Below are 17,651 nucleotides of genomic sequence, written 5' to 3' on the forward strand. Positions count from 1 at the left end.
TATCAAAATTATGTAAACGTAATTTACGTGATGACCCATAAATGTCTATCTGGAAGGAGGGTCATGCAATGGCTATCACTCTGATATTTACACGTTGCTAATATAGATTAATTAATCAAATATAAATAAAACACACTTTTTCCCTTAAGTAATAGGCAATCAATCATCCCAAATTTTTTACTTTTCAGCAACCATCGTGCACAAAATTTTATTGTTTTTGAGTTTACAGAATGATCATCGTGATTTTTGAACACTGGATATAATCACACTATAAGTTTTATTAATAATATTATGCCATGGTGATTTTCAATATTTTAAACATGAGATGGTAATAAAAATATTTCAAAAACTGTTTTAGATTAAAAATTAAATTAGTCTGAAATATTTTATTACAGCCTGGGAATTTTAAAAACTCATGCTCTATTATGACCTAAGAATTTCAAACTCAAAGAAAAGGGATAGCGTATCCAGACAAAAATACTAGCATAAAAGTGTGTTGCAAACTTTTGTTTTAAACGAATACAAATCTCTATAAAAGGGAGATAGTTAATTAGTTTCTATAAAAGCGGATAGGGGCCGTCCACACATGACGTCACATTCGTAGGGGTAGGGATTCCGTAATATTGTGACGGTGTATGGTAAGGGGGAAGGGGGGTAGCATTTAAAAAAAAGCAGTGCTCGAAAAAAAAACTGTTTTAATAAATTTTAATAGAAATTTATTAAAAAACCTCTATGTTGACAGAGTTCAGACACTATTTTGGAACAATATCGATGTTTTAAGTAAAATTCAACTGCAATTTTGAGAGGGGGTTGATGGCTGAGGTGTGACGACATTTTAGGGGGGGGGGGGTTCTGGCTTTTTGTGACGATGTGTGACGGAGAGGAGGGAAAAATAGTGAATTAGTTTATACAAAGGGAGTTAATAGGTTTCTTATAACTCAACCAATCGTTTCAGCTTGTCAAATCTTTCTTCTTCTTCTTCGTTCGTGTTGAAGGGGATCGAGAATTATCTGCCAGTGTGTTTGAACTCGAGACTTTGTTCAAATTTATCAACCATGAGCTTTTTGCCGACTCGACCACGCCTCCAACACAATTAAGCGTTACGTGTCAACTGGTTATGCGCCATTGAGGCCATTGACTCCGATTTCAGCCTGCTTTTCTTTTTTGGATTTGCTTCCATAGCCTTTGTCCAACCAAGAACAAACTAAAAGGCAGCAGTTGTTTAATTTTGGAGTTGTCTCTCCTAGAAGAGTGGCTGTCCCCAGCTAACGAGCCTCATCTGCCCCGGGGTTCGAACTCGAGACTTTTCGGTTTAGCAACCATGAGCTTTACCGACTCGACCACGCCGACCCCAGCTTGTCAAATGATTGGTGTCTTATCTCTGTTTACACCTATCGTGTTAATTTTGTCAGTTTCTCACTCTGTTCAGCACAACATGACGTCACCACTGGTCAGTATATTGAGTGGAGACTTGAACTGGTGAGAATATTTTTAGGGCGAATTTCCTTCTGATGTTAAAAACACTTTAGATAAAATCATTCGGGACATTGTAATTGATATGTCAATAGTGAAATTCGCTGATCTAAAAACTGAAATTGTATTTAAAAAGATAAACACTAGAAGCACTTTATATCATACTTTATTGGTCCACTCGATTGTGCCATATTATGGTCATTTTGTATCATACTTTGTTGGTCAATTCGATTGTGTCATATTCTGATCATTTAGTTTCATACTTTATTCTTGACACTTACAATGTCTTATACTTTACTAGTTATTTGATCTGTATCATTCACTGGTCAGTTGGTCTGTATCATTCACTGGTCAGTTGGTTTGTATCATTCACTGGTCAGTTGGTCTGTATCATTCACTGGTCAGTTGGTCTGTATCATTCACTGGTCAGTTGGTCTGTATCATTCACTGGTCAGTTCATCTGTATCATTCACTGGTCAGTTGGTCTGTATCATTCACTGGTCAGTTCATCTGTATCATTCACTGGTCAGTTGGTCTGTATCATTCACTGGTCAGTTGGTCTGTATCATTCACTGGTCAGTTGGTCTGTATCATTCACTGGTCAGTTCATCTGTATCATTCACTGGTCAGTTGGTCTGTATCATTCACTGGTCAGTTGGTCTGTATTATTCACTGGTCAGTTGGTCTGTATCATTCACTGGTCAGTTGGTCTGTATCATTCACTGGTCAGTTCATCTGTATCATTCACTGGTCAGTTGGTCTGTATCATTCACTGGTCAGTTCATCTGTATCATTCACTGGTCAGTTGGTCTGTATCATTCACTGGTCAGTTGGTCTGTATCATTCACTGGTCAGTTGTTCTGTATCATTTACTGGTCAGTTCATCTGTATCATTCACTGGTCAGTTGGTCTGTATCATTCACTGGTCAGTTGGTCTGTATCATTCACTGGTCAGTTCATCTGTATCATTCACTGGTCAGTTGGTTTATATCATTCACTGGTCAGTTGGTTGGTATATCATTCACTAGTCAGTTGGTCTGTATCATTCACTAGTCAGTTGGTCTGTATCATTCACAGGTCAGTTGGTTTATGTAATTATTTATTCTGGTCAGTTTGTAGGTTCACACTTTACTACTGCTAGTCAGTTAGTCTACGTCATTCACTGGTCAGTTAATGTCATTGTTTATTCTGGTCACTTATTATTTTTCATACTTTACTGGCTAGTTTGTATGTCATTCTCTTGCAAGTTTGTAACTTATTTTGTTATGTCCGTCAATGTGATACGTTACCTCGATTGACCTAATGAAGGTCATCATTGATTTATTCAGCCCCTGACAGATTTGAACATTGATACTTTCCTGATCATCGATTTGTTCTATTTTTAGATTCTAGATTTGTAAGGCACTTCGTCGGTCAGGTTGGGTCGGCTGTGTCGTGTTGGGAATCAACGTGTGCAGATTTGTGATTAGAATTTCTTTCAGACAACTCATAAAGGTGTGTGTATTGGAGGGGGGGGGGGCATCGAAGTAAGTCAACAGTCCCCAGGGACAACATAGAAAAAAGAATTCATTTAAGATAATTTAGATCAGAAAATTTAAACTTCACCAATGTTAGTAAACCCCCCTAACGAAATATGCCCCCCCCCCAACCAATGTTGCAAACGTCCCACGGAGAAATGTTTTTAGTGCGTGTTAGATGTTGCTCTCATCTCTCGCCATACCTCACAACGCATTGAGGTTTAGTCTTTATTATACCTGCACACACACATACGCACACACACACATATACACATACACAAAAACGCACACACAGACACTATATATATTTATGTGTTTATTTAGTTAGATTTATGTATATGTACATGCCTTTATTTGTCAATAAACCAGTTACCACTCAGAATACAGAAACTTTTAGTTTCAGTTTTAGAGGTTGGGACTGGATTAGGCCGAAGATAGCAATCCCGCATCACTAAACTTTCGGAATGTTCGAGTAAAGTAAAACCATGGTACTTGTAGCGAGACACGTTCCACATACACACCTGTGTTCTGTTTGTCTTACCACATACATCTTCGTGCAGCCACATTTTTCATGTGGTTTTCAATGCCACAGTCAGTTAGCTGATGCTTTCACTTGAACTTACTTTAGTTACATGTACACGACATTTTGCTTCCTTTAGCTGATGGGTAGAACAATTCTATTATTCTAATAAGGAATTTTAATAATTATTTTTTATTTCGTGTAGAAAAGATGTTATAAATTTTAAACCCGTGTTGTACTAATGACAGTAGGCTACTTAATCTGAACCAGGCATCGATGTGTGCTATTTATAGAGCACCGCCATGACAGACAATACTCAGGTTATTCGGAAGTAGGTCGGCTGTGACGTCGCTGAGAGACTAGATGTGTACTTAAAGGTGACACGGTTTTACGGATCAGCTCCCTTGTGTAACACACAGGCGACAGATTATATCTCGTCGTTTTAAATGTATTAATCCAGGACAGTGTAGGTTTACTTGTGTCAGAGTTAATCTAGAATGATCTTTTGCTTTCACATTTTGGGTTATCTAATATATTTAAAAATAATATTTAATGCATTATTAAATCATTGCACTGAAAAATAAACACACGCATCGATATGTGTTGTTGTTGTACACATAATTAATTAGTGGCATTAAGTTTTGTAAATCAAATTTAGAAGCTATTTTTTAAAGTGCTACATTTTTTTGCCAGTTCTCAATAAAAGAATTTCCCTACAACGAAAAGCTTCGTATATTGAAAAAAAAACATGTAAAAAAAAACGATGTGAAGATAACATTAAAAATAGACGAGTCCTACACACAGTGAAACAAAGAAAATTGAAGAAGAGAGAAACACAATAACATAGATTTATTTCGGAAGGGGGACATCCCTTCACGAAGCACGTGCTACCGACCCAACTTCCCCAAACGAAATAGAATTTATATGAAAAAAAATATACTTTTACTACTGTCTGCCCCCCCCCCCCCCCCCAAGTTTCAAAAGTCCCCCCCCAGGGAAAGTCTGAAAGAAACACTGCACATGTAGTCCTGTAGTCTAACAACTTTAGTCACTGGTAGATCACTTGTTAGATACATTCATAGAAAAATAAACCTTTACTAATGCATTTAAAAGAAAATCTTCAAGACAAAATGTTATAACTTTAATTTAAATAAATATTTTAAATATAACACTATATAACAACAATTAGTTTTAAAACCTATCAATTTAGAATATATTCACACATCAGCTAAATAAAAGTTCAATCGACATAGAAAATAACCGAGCATATATTTGAGATGTCACCAAATTGCTCAGCATAGCTCTCGGTCCTCACACACAGCTGCTGGGAGACCTTACGGTGTAGAAAAAAGTATCTGGGCGGTCGGTTTCTCTTGATCATGTCCCTGTGGTTGATACAGATCGGACCCTGGATGAAACTAAAACTTTCAAACTCTCGCCACTCAGGCATATAAAGGCTTCCGGTACGGCACAACCGTACGACAGTTTTCCATTTCTCCAAAACCTCGGAGTCTTTATAATCTCGTAGGTCAAGGCCGTTGTTAGCCTCCCTGTCCAGTAAAGGGTTGGGCACTCTGAAGACAATCACAGCGTAGTCGTCCTCGTGTTTCTTGTGGGCCCATCTCAAGGCGTGCTTGAAGTCGTGGTACAAATAAAAACCGTCTTTGTGGGAAAAATTCTGCTTCGGCTTGCCACTGTTTAGGTCTATGCCGTAGGTTAAAATAGACGCAGCATTTTCAGAACTTGTTCCGTGGTAGAGAAGAGTGTGGTCTGGCATTGAAAATCTTTCTTCAACGGTCGCTCGTTTTAGACCCACGTTTCTTCCTGGGCCGGCGTCTTTAACCATGACGTCAACGGGAGACGTTTTTAAAGTTTTAGTTTGACGTGAGTTTCTTGTTATTGTTTTCTTAACAAACACATCTCTAACACTGACGTCATTTATGATGTTCAGCAGCATTTCAAATGTTCAACGATAAATTTAGTTTAGCTGAATCGCTAAATTCTGTCAAATAAAAATTGTTGAATTAAGATGCAGTTTGTTAGGTGGTATTCATGAAAAATAAAAACAAATAAAAACAAATTTAAATAATATTTTAAAGTTTGATTTTATATTAAGCTCTCATTATCATCTATTTTACACCTTATTATTATATGAATGTCCGATTAATGGAAGAATTTCCGTTTCTTTCAACGGGTTTGTTACCAGTTTAAAAATGAAGAAAGAAATGTTAAGTGATGTCCCTTTGTTTAATAAAAACACATGCTAATTGGCTTTTAGAATTCGATGGAGTCAATTAGTAATTAGGCTTGTGATTGAATTATAAATTATAAAAAAAATATTCTTGACCAGATCAGAACTCGGTCAAACAAAGACACCGACCTAGATCTAGATTTAAGCAACAGTAAGGTCAGACAAACTGAGAAACTCTACTTTATCTGCCTTTATGAAATTATTAAAAATATATCCTACTTACATTGCGACAGATGTTAGGGAAAAACTAGATTATGTTATGCTTACAGTTGCATGAAAATGGTGGTGGAGATTGTTGCCAATGTTTTCACCTACCTCCGTACGGCAACACACAACTTTCTGTGACAAATCTGTGTCACAGCGATACAGAGAATTGATCCAATTCCACTTAGTGAAACAACGAAACCCAAACTAGCTGGATCAGATCGGTAAAATCCGTTCAAGTCGATACCAAAACATATCTTTTAAAAGTGATATTTTGATAGGCTTACACTTTTCATTTACTAGTAAACAAATTACATAACTATGATATTAACGTATACCTAAAGTAAATATAATTTTTTTTTTGTCGAAAATTTCGCAAACTGCAACACTTGTGTTGAAAATAGTTTCTTTAGACATTCGACTGGTGAAGTGGATTCGTAGCTGCGTTTCGCGAGTTTGCTGGTTTGTTTTTATACCCCTCTTTTGCTTATTAACTTTTTTTTCGACACTTATTACACCAAATTGTGTTGACGAGACTTGTGTGTAAGAAATAGTGTGTTGTAAATAATCTGGGAGATGAGTGTGTGTGTGTGTGTGTGTTTCATGGGTGAATGAACTCAAGTATTTTTAGTCGGCCAGCAAGGGAAACAACCACCGCCGTGTTAGACAAGGAAGTCAGTATAGAGGGTATGTTACATAATAGGGAGGTCATGGGTTAGGGAGGGTAATTATAATTATTCTTATTATTCTTATCATTCTTATCATTATCATTATTATTAATTATCATTGTTATTAATTATCATTAGCATTAGTTATCATTAGTTATCATTATCATTATCGTTAGCGTTAGCGTCAGCGTTAGCGTCAGCGTTAGCGTCAGCGTTAGCGTCAGCGTCAGCGTTAGCGTCAGCGTTAGCGTCAGCGTTAGCGTCAGCGTTAGCGTCAGCGTTAGCGTCAGCGTTAGCGTCTTATTATTCTTATTATTCTTATCATTCTTATCATTCTTATCATTATCATTATTATTAATTATCATTGTTATTAATTATCATTATCATTGTCGTTAGCGTTAGCGTCAGCATCAGCGTCCGCGTCAGCGTCCGCGTTCTCGTCCGCGTTCTCGTCCGCGTTAGCGTTCGCGTTAGCGTTCGCGTTAGCGTTCGCATTCGCATTCGCATTCGCATTCGCATTCGCATTCGCATTCGCATTCGCATTCGCATTCGCATTCGCATTAGCATTAGCATTAGCATTAGCATTAGCATTAGCATTAGCATTAGCATTAGCATTAGCATTAGCATTAGCATTAGCATTAGCATTAGCATTAGCATTAGCATTAGCATTAGCATTAGCATTAGCATTAGCATTCGCATTCGCATTCGCATTCGCATTCGCATTAGCATTAGCATTAGCATTAGCATTAGCATTAGCATTAGCATTAGCATTAGCATTAGCATTAGCATTAGCATTAGCATTAGCATTAGCATTAGCATTAGCATTAGCATTAGCATTATTTAATCAAAACAATTTCAATTAAATATTCTAATTTGTTTTGAATTAAAACATTGTTGTATTTATATGTTCAGCGTTGAGTTTTGTAAATAATAATAATATATCAATTGGTAAAAAGTCAAAACTCCGCTTTTATATAAAAAGGTTGAAATTCAAATATAAAAAATATAACGTGGCCTCTGTCATTTACCAACTATCAAATAAAATCTTTTAACACATTCAACTATAGAAAAAACATCACCTAAAATAATATAGGCCATTAAAATTGTTTAGAAGCAATTATTATTTATTTAAAGTTTTTAAAATAATTATTTGAATGTTAGCATAAATCATATACTTAAAGCTAAGAATACTCACTTTTATATTTTCAGATGTTTCCTTTATTGAGGGGTCGGTCTTAATTAGGGCTAATTTTTATTGCAATCTCAAATAAAGTTTCATAAAATACAAATTCAATTTTTTTGTTTCTAAAAAATAAACGAAAGTGAAATTGGATTTTCCCGATGTTATATGTTTCACAATAGTTTTTGTTACCTTAGTGTGACGTTATCTTCAAAGATAAAGATTCAAATCTATTAAACATTTTATTTACCAAGTAAATCGATGGATTTAATATTTAACAGCTGTGGATTATGTTCTTAGATAGAATATAATGATATCTTCCATGTAAGTGTTTGACTACCATCCCACTTTCTGTTAGACTACCATCTTACTAAGTGTTTGACTACCATCCCACTTTGTGTTAGACTAATATCCCATTGTTAGACTACCATCTCAGTAAGTTCTAGACTACCATCTCACTGTTAAACTACCATCCAACTATTAGACTACCATCTCATTTTGTGTTAAAATACCATCTCACTTTGTGTTAGACTACCCTCCCACCGTTAGACTACCATCTCAATGTTAGTCTACCATCCAACTGTTAGACTACCATCCCAGTAAGTGTTAGACTAACATCCCAGTAAGTTCTAGACTACCATCTCATTTTGTGTTAGAATACCATCTCACTTTGTGTTATACTACCATCCCACCAATTGTTAGACTACCATCTCACTGTTAGACTACCATCCCAATGTTAGTCTACCATCCAACTGTTAGACTACCATCCCACTAAATGTTAGACTACCATCTCAATTTGTGTTAGACTACCATCCAAGTAAGTTCTAGACTACCATCTCATAGTTAGACTACCATCTCACTTTGTGTTGAATACCATACCAATAAGTGCTAGACTACCCTCCCACTGTTAGACTACAATCTCAATTTGTGTTAGACTACCATCCCACTAAGTGTTACAATACCATCCCACTAAGTGCTAGACTACCATCCCACTAAGTGTTAGACTACAATCTCAATTTGTGTTAGACTATCGTCCCACTAAGTGTTACAATACCATCCCACTAAGTGCTAGACTACCATCCCACTAAGTGCTAGACTACCCTCCCACTGTTAGACTACAATCTCAATTTGTGTTAGACTACCATCCCACTAAGTGTTAGAATACCATCCCACTAAGTGCTAGACTACCATCCCACTAAGTGTTAGACTACAATCTCAATTTGTGTTAGACTACCATCCCACTAAGTGTTACAATACCATCCCACTAAGTGCTAGACTACCATCCCACTAAGTGTTAGACTACAATCTCAATTTGTGTTAGACTACGGTCCCACTAAGTGTTACAATACCATCCCACTAAGTGCTAGACTACCATCCCACTAAGTGCTAGACTACCCTCCCACTGTTAGACTACAATCTCAATTTGTGTTAGACTACCATCCCACTAAGTGTTACAAAACCATCCCACTAAGTGCTAGACTACCATCCCACTAAGTGTTAGACTACAATCTCAATTTGTGTTAGACTACCATCCCACTAAGTGTTACAATACCATCCCACTAAGTGCTAGACTACCATCCCACTAAGTGTTAGACTACAATCTCAATTTGTGTTAGACTACCATCCCACTAAGTGTTAGAATACCATCCCACTAAGTGCTAGACTACCATCCCACTTAGTGTTAGACTACCATCCCACTAAGTGTTAGAATACCATCCCACTAAGTGTTAGACTACCATCCCACTAAGTGTTAGACTACCATCCCACTAAGTGTTAGCATACCATCCCACTAAGTGTTAGAATACCATCCCACCAATTGTTACACTACCATCCCAATGTAAGACTGCCATCTTGCTAAGCGTTTTTCGACATGAGCAACATTGTTCTATTTTAAAATTCTCAAATTTTTACCTGTTTTTATCCATCTTTATTAACATCTTCAACAGCTTTTGCTCGATCTCCCTCTTTCTAGTTCACTTGCGATCACCAATTTAATTGTGACAAATCTTATTTATTGTATGTATTGTTTTATTGAATTATGTAAGCAAGTAGAATGTCTTGTCAGTTGATAATATAAGCCGATTGTCTGGACCGGTTATAATGTAAGCAGAATGTCTGGCCAGCTGATGATGTAAGCAGAATGTCTGGCCAGCTGATAATGTAAGCAGAATGTCTGGCCAGCTGATGATGTAAGCAGAATGTCTGGCCAGCTGATGATGTAAGCAGAAGGTCTGGCCAGCTGATGATGTAAGCAGAATGTCTGGCCAGCTGATGATATAAGCAGAATGTCTGGCCAGCTGATGATGTAAGCAGAATGTCTGGCCAGCTGATGTTTTTGTACATCAAAACAACGTTTCACAGGCTGTTTTCAGAGTAAGAGAGATAATGTGATGTGTGATTTGACAGCGATACCCCAGGTGAAGTACAACAAAGGTGTAGAAGATCTAGATACAAATTAGACGAATAGACTTTTAGTTTAAATATGAAACGTATCGAGTTTTCTGCGTCAGTAATACCATATCATGTAGTTCCATTTTACTTTTGCTGTTTTTATTCATTTGCAATGTTGTTGTTTTTAGTGGTTTTAAAGAATGAATTACGTTGTGATACTTAAAACTATTTCTGTTTTTACCACAACTAAAACGTCGTTATCGGTAGTGTCTGACAAAATTTCATGCGGCTAAAAGTAAAATCCCAATAACATTCAGGATTGACCACTATAAAATATTAGTGGTTATATATATATATATATATATATATATATATATATATATATATATATATATATATATATATATATATATATATATATATATATATATATATATATAATATATATGCATGCATTACTACCCTTTCAATCCGATCGACATTAAATTTTGGGAAGTTATTGAGAATACGCCAGGGGAGGTTCCTGAGAAAAAAAAAATTCAATTTCTTAGGGGCGGCGCCCCGGCAGTTTGCAATTTGGCGCCCCGGTTATTGCATGAGCGCTTTAGTATCTACGTTCGTATTAAACAGCGCTATAGATAATGGATACAATTATAGTCGTTCACTAAACTGAATCAGGGGCGTCCGCCGACGCCCGGGCACGCTAGTTTCTTTATAAGATTATCTACTTTAATAAGATCAGAAAGAAAATATTTTGAGAATTTCGGTCAAAGGGAAATAACATATATATAATTTAATAGATTAAAGATTACCAGAGTTAATTTTCTCTTTTACTATCTCGTATACCAAGTAGGGCTATAGATGAAGTATTGTAATCGTGCAAGAAAAAAAAAAAAAGAAAAAAAAAAAAAAAGAAAAGAAATCGAGATTTTCACCGATCTCGACGTTTTACACCCCCCCCCTTAAGTTGAAAAACATAGATTTTGCAAGCTTGTACTTATGTCTATGTGTGTGTGTGCGTCTGTAAAAACGATAACTTGAGTACCACTAGGTTGATGAAATTTCATATAAGTATTATATCAAATTTGTAGTTCTGTATCAGCTTGTCAGCGATTTCCGGTAACCGTAAGTGGAACTTATTCTACTTTCAAATTTTCAAAAGCCTATAAACTGAATACTGTTTCAAACATGAACGAAATTTCACATATAAGTACAAAATCTACTTTTCTGCCTTTTATCAAATTTTGAGTCATTTTTTCCCTGTTTAAATAAGCAAAATAATTTTTTTCAAATAATTTTTTTTTTCATGAAACAGAAATTTATTACAGGTCCACAGTTTTTGCTATTACCTTAAATAGCGTTTTCATTTTTTTTGCCTATTATTTACTTATAGTTGATGTGAAGTAACACTTTTAAAAAAATTGCTCTTCGTTGTCTGTTCATTTAAAAAACATTAAGACGCGATTTACCTTGTATTAAAAAATAGTCGCCAGACTAAAAACTAAATATGAAGTTACATTTGGTTTATATTATCATAAAAATATCATATTATTATAATATATAATAGAAAAATAATTAAAATAATAATGGGTAGCCCCCTCCATTATAAATAAATAAATAAACCAAAATGACAAAATAACATGTATTACAAACTTTGCTCGTCCTTAAGTATTTTGTTATTTTTAAATTACTTTGTTTGAAAAAAGCAGCAAAAAATAAAGGTTTTAATTAATGCAAATCGTTATTAAAATTATTAAAGATCGTATGTTATTAAAGCTGCATTAAAATTATTTTATACGAATAATTAAGAGCGAAAATATAAAGTTATAGAAGACAAAAAAAAAAAGCAAAACAAAGTAATACAACTCTAGTAAAACTTATATAAGATGGTAAAAACGTTGTTATTTCCCTTAGACCAAAAATTCAATTTAATTAAATTTTTTGACATTTCACTGAAGAGTAAAGAACTAAACCATTTATCGAAAGGCATTTTTTTAAATCAACGTTTCGAACGATTAAATTCCTTCAAAAAAAAAAAAAAAAAAAAAAAAAAAAAACAAAAAAAAAAACAACAACAACAACAAAAAAACCAACAAAAAAACAAATGCAAACAAAATGTAGGAAAAAATCAAAACGACAACTCTAGCAGAACTTAAATAACAATATAAAAACATTGTTACGCCCCTTTGACCACAACCAAAATAATAGAAAAAAATTGATTTCATATTTTTATAGCTTACATATCGTTATATTATATTATTATAGGCCTATTAATTTAGGGAGAAAGGTTAACTAAAATATTATGTTACTTAGGTAAAGGGGTTAACTGACAAAATATTTTAAAAGTTTGATAGAGGAGTTAAATGATATTATATTAATTTTAGCACTAGAGTTAAATGAGATATCATATTAATTTTGGTCGTGGGGTTAACTGATATCAATTCAGGGAATGGTGTTAAATGAAATTCAATTAATTTTGGTAGAGGGCTGAAATGACATATTATATTAATTTAGAGAGACATTAATTAGTTTAGATTGTATGTCGAAGTAATGATTTAGCGCATAGATTTAATTATATTACTCTTGTATCTGTGGTTGTGGGGGAAAGGATTTTTTTATTATAAAAATTAAAAAAAGTTTTAAATAGTAAAAAAAGTGAGTGTTATATATGAACAAAAGCTATATTTGGTATGACTAAAAACATACAAGCCTGGACAATGAGTGAAGAGAATTGAAGATAGGTCATATATTATTTTACAGAATATAAACCTATAAAAGGGAATATATTTTCTGTAAGTGATACTAGCGTATAGCTTAATAAGTAAGTTAACTCCAAATAAAATATATTTTTTACTTTTTTCATTTGAGATTTATTTTCTTTTTAAAGTAAATTGTCTATCTAATAAATCCTTTTAATTAATTAAAAAATTATATATTCTTGCATTGTCATTCAGAATTTACAACTGTGCTAAATTTTAGCTCAATCGGATCATGGGAAGTGGGTTAAATTAATATTCTACCATTGCGGAGTCACAGATTTTTTTGGTGAAAGTAATAAAAACCTTTTTAAAAAATTGGACGACAACTTTATAAAATTGCAATTATCCATTTTTATTTATGTTACACACAATATTATTTTTATGTTAAAAGAGATACTAAAATCATTGTGGAGTTTTTTTTAAATCTAAGTGTTTGATGCATATGTAAATATTTTTGTTGTATGGTATAATTTTCCAAAAGATTTGGTGTGGATGTATTATTTAGGTATATACCAATCAAGGATAATACATTACTAAAACAGCGTGTGGGCTGCCAAGAAACATTGAGTATAATTAATAAAGACGTTGAGAGACTTGGCCGGAAACCGAAACTTGCTGATGTGAGCTTCAAACTCTTGTGACTAAAGCCGCAACATTCAAAGCAGCCACCACTATGTACCAGAAGATAGAACAACCTGAAAAACGAAAGCTGATGTAAACAAAGGAATTTGAAAAATATTGCCTACGATTATTAACGAAATTTCATGTTAAAAGATACCTAGAAATAGCAAACGTATTTAGAATTAGATTTGTTTTAAGCTATGAACACAGCCGTAAAGCTAAATATATTCAAAACAGTGGGACGAGTAAAAAACAACAACCTGAAGTGTCTTAAGAAAAACTCTACAGAAGGAGCACATCGCATGTCAAGGGAATTGTACAGGGGAGGAGCGGATTGTCAAAGTCAAGAACGTCTTTAATCTGATTGACACAATTCTATTGTTCTAGGCAGTTACTTTCATGCAAAGTATTAGAGGTCCACGAATGATAGGAAGGTATATACCATGTATGTTTATGTCCATGTCTAGGTATATGTTAATGCGTTGGGGTGCGTGGGGCGCGGGTGTGTGTGGTTGTAGTTGTAGTATGAATGAGAGTGTACGTGTACGTGTACGTGTACGAGTACGCGTACGCATACGTGTACGCATACGCGTACGTGTAAGCGTACGCGCATGCGTATGTGTAAGCGCACGCGAATGTGTATGTGTATTTGTATGTGTATGACAGTGCGAAACAATAATAGTGTAGAATAGCGTGTACGTTACCGTGTCGCCCTTCTGCGTCGTTTGTTGATGGTAGCTGTACCATAGCTTTGTTCTCGTCTATAAATCAACACAAATATTTCTGTTAAAACAATCAGCAGTCCCTCGCAACTAAAACAACGTGGGGCTTAACTTTGTACAGAATTAAAGATGGTTCAATCTTTTGTTTTTTAAATTATCAATTGCTCATACACATATTTATTCTTCTATAATAAATTACAAATTTTAAAAAATTAATTAAATAACTTACCAACTAGTTTCTTTACGATAAAGACCCTGCTCACTCCTACCATGGCGCTTCTGTTAAAAGCACTGAAGTCTGAAGATAATCGAGCACGGAAACGAAAATTGACACTTTTGAAGGTCACTGTAGGCACAGCCACAACCAATCGCTGGTTGTCATCTGGGTCCCGCCAAGTATTACAGATTGCTTCTATTGGATGGGTTTTTAGTTCATAGGTCCATACGAAATCAGTTTCACAGTCTGCGGGGAATGCACAGCCCTAAAATGATACAATTCAAGGCAAGCATTTACTGAGATAGCAATATTGACTTCCTGGAAACCAAAATGCACTACCATACTAACGTAATAGAATAGTTTTTTTATATTGAATAAAAAATGTAAAAATTACAATTTAGAATAAATGTATATTTTTAAGGATATATTCTTATCCTAAGACAAACGATTCAACTATAATTTTGAAAATATAGTGGTTTTTACTTTTTTGTATATACGAAGTATAGAGAAAGTCTTGTAATCGTGCAAAAAAATAATCGAGAATTTTGCCAATCTCAACGTTTTATGGCTCCCTGATTCGAAAAAACATTTTAGCGATTTCCGATAACCGGAAGTGGAACTTTTTCTACTTTGAATTTTTCAAAAGCCTATAACTTTAGTACTATTTCCGATAGATAAATGACATTTTACACGTAAGTATAAGTTCTAATTCTCTGCCTTCTATCAAATTTTGAGTAATTTCCGTTGACCGAAAGTAGTGATTTACGCTATTTCCGATTTCTCAAAAACGCATGTGAATTTATAAAGTACTAATAATATCCCGCACTATTATGCACATTTTATTTGGCGTTCGCTTGGTGAGCAATTCTTTTTGTTTACGAGATTCTATTAAAATTCTAAAAATTTGAGTAATTAAAAATGAATTTGAAATATTGTCTATGTCCCGAGTTGCCATCCCCCGTAGTGTTATATTAGAATAATCGAGAAAGTTTAGGGGAGGTCACTCCCGGTTTATTTTTTAAGTCCTGAGTTTGTATATTATATTTATAAAGAGTATTTTTAATAGTTTTAGTTTTAATTCGAAGATGGTGTTTATAAAAATAAAGTCTTTATGAAGATGATGTTTATAAAAATAAAGTCTTTATGAAGATGATATTTCAGCAGTCTTTATAAACATGATTTTTAAGCAGTCTTTATGAAGATGATGTTTATAAAAATAAATAAAGATGATGTTTAAGCAGTCTCTATTAAACTACTTGAACAGTTACTATTGACGTGTTGTAAAAACGTGGCATGCAGTGTTTCTTTCAGACTTTTTTCTCCGGGGGGGCACTTGAAATCTTCGGGGGAGGGGCGGTAAACTTTCTTCGGGGGGGCGGACGCCGTTAAAAGTATATATTTTCTATATAAATTATATAAATTTCATTTCGTTCGGGGGGGCGGTAAAAATTTTTCGGGGGGGGCTTCGCCCCCCCGAAGAGATGCCTGGAAGAAACTCTGGTGGCATGCGACTCATCGATACTGGAGCACATTGCTCTAACACCACAACAAGAGAATCGATACTGGAGCACATTGCTCTAACACCACAACAAGAGAATCGATACTGGAGCACATTGCTCTAACACCACAACAAGAGAATCGATACTCGAGCACATTGCTCTAAGACCCCAACAAGAGAATCAATACTGGAGCACATTGCTCTAACACCACAACAAGAGAATCGATACTGGAGCACATTGCTCTAACACCACAACAAGAGAATCGATACTGAAGCACATTGCTCTAACACCACAACAAGAGAATCGATACTGGAGCACATTGCTCTAACACCACAACAAGAGAATCGATACTGAAGCAGATTGCTCTAACACCACAACAAGAGAATCGATACTGGAGCACATTGCTCTAACACCACAACAAGAGAATCGATACTGGAGCACATTGCTCTAACACCACAACAAGAGAATCGATACGATACTTCTGGTTCCCAGAGTTTTTTTGCGTGGTTTTATTGTGTTTTATTGTGTTTTATTGTGGTTTTATTGCAATTTTATTGTGTTTTATTGTGGTTTTATTGTGGTTTTATTGCAATTTTATTGTGTTTTATTGTGTTTTATTGTGGTTTTATTGTGGTTTTATTGTGGTTTTATTGTGGTTTTATTGCGGTTTTATTGCAATTTTATTGTGTTTTATTGTGTTTCATTGTGGTTTTATTATGGTTTTTTCCATTATTCTGTTCTTGGCCGATTATTCAATGAGTTTTAGCATAGTTTCTTTCTGATAAAAGTAAAAGTACATTGCCCGCATCAAACCAAATTTATTTATCCTGTCTATAACTTTGTCCATGTAATCTACAGGATAACTTTGCATTGCATGCTTGTTTGCTTTAGTGTTACAATATTTATCGGTGGCTTATCAAATCTATTATGTATGCATTATAGATAGACTTTTTCTGACATGTAGTTTCAGTAGAAACCGAAACTTCTCTAACTAAAAAAACAATACACTTACCGAGGCCCAACCGTCAATGTTCTGACAATCAACATCGTCACCATTGCAGTAATCAAAGTACAATGTGTTGCACTGATCGTTGGACATGAGCGTTTCTTTGAGGTGATAGTAAAAGAAAATGGTGGTCATCCCCAGGGTGATACACTGTTCACAATCCGGTTCAAACTTTAGCAACTCAACCGCTTCGTAGTTTAATCCTGCAGGCAAGAGACATATTCAACGTTGGATAAAATACAGTAAGAGATAGAACAAAGCATCTTGTTACACATTCAACGTTGGATAAAATACAGTAAGAGATAGAACAAAGCATCTTGTTACACATTCAACGTTGGATAAAATACAGTAAGAGATAGAACAAAGCATCTTGTTACACATTCAACGTTGGATAAAATACAGTAAGAGATAGAACAAAGCATCTTGTTACACATTCAACGTTGGATAAAATACAGTAAGAGATAGAACAAAGCATCTTGTTACACATTCAACGTTGGATAAAATACAGTAAGAGATAGAACAAAGCATCTTGTTACACATTCAACGTTGGATAAAATACAGTAAGAGATAGAACAAAGCATCTTGTTACACATTCAACGTTGGATAAAATACAGTAAGAGATA

At 34.7% G+C, this 17,651-nt stretch overlaps 2 protein-coding genes across 3 annotated transcripts in view; both read right to left on the reverse strand.

Moving 5' to 3' along the window:
- Positions 1 to 4,717: 4,717 nt before the first annotated feature.
- Positions 4,718 to 6,114, reverse strand: LOC131929423 (uncharacterized). 2 transcript variants are annotated; one of them, XM_059285629.1, is made up of 2 exons: positions 6,029 to 6,114; positions 4,718 to 5,512 (listed from the first exon to the last, which is right to left on the reverse strand). In XM_059285629.1, the coding sequence occupies exon 2, from the start codon at positions 5,465 to 5,467 to the stop codon at positions 4,751 to 4,753; it is 717 nt and encodes a 238-aa protein (XP_059141612.1). In that variant the 5' UTR covers positions 5,468 to 5,512; positions 6,029 to 6,114; the 3' UTR covers positions 4,718 to 4,750. The 2 variants fall into 2 exon arrangements, with proteins under 2 accessions (XP_059141612.1, XP_059141602.1); XM_059285619.1 differs by having other exon boundaries at positions 5,985 to 6,114.
- A 7,186-nt stretch (positions 6,115 to 13,300) lies between these two features.
- The window catches only part of LOC131929181 (uncharacterized), an 80,900-nt gene continuing 76,549 nt past the window's right edge, over positions 13,301 to 17,651 (reverse strand). Inside the window, exons 35-38 of the mRNA XM_059285331.1 lie at positions 17,035 to 17,231; positions 14,536 to 14,788; positions 14,289 to 14,345; positions 13,301 to 13,658 (exon numbers count right to left, since the gene is read on the reverse strand). Of these exons, the coding sequence (XP_059141314.1) occupies positions 13,591 to 13,658; positions 14,289 to 14,345; positions 14,536 to 14,788; positions 17,035 to 17,231 (575 nt within the window). The 3' untranslated portion in view covers positions 13,301 to 13,590. The remainder of the gene's footprint in view (positions 13,659 to 14,288; positions 14,346 to 14,535; positions 14,789 to 17,034; positions 17,232 to 17,651) is intronic.

This window comes from Physella acuta, unplaced genomic scaffold, assembly GCF_028476545.2.
Source record: "Physella acuta isolate Inbredline_101_S28 unplaced genomic scaffold, ASM2847654v3 ptg000094l, whole genome shotgun sequence".
NCBI classification, from domain to species: Eukaryota; Metazoa; Mollusca; class Gastropoda; family Physidae; genus Physella; species Physella acuta.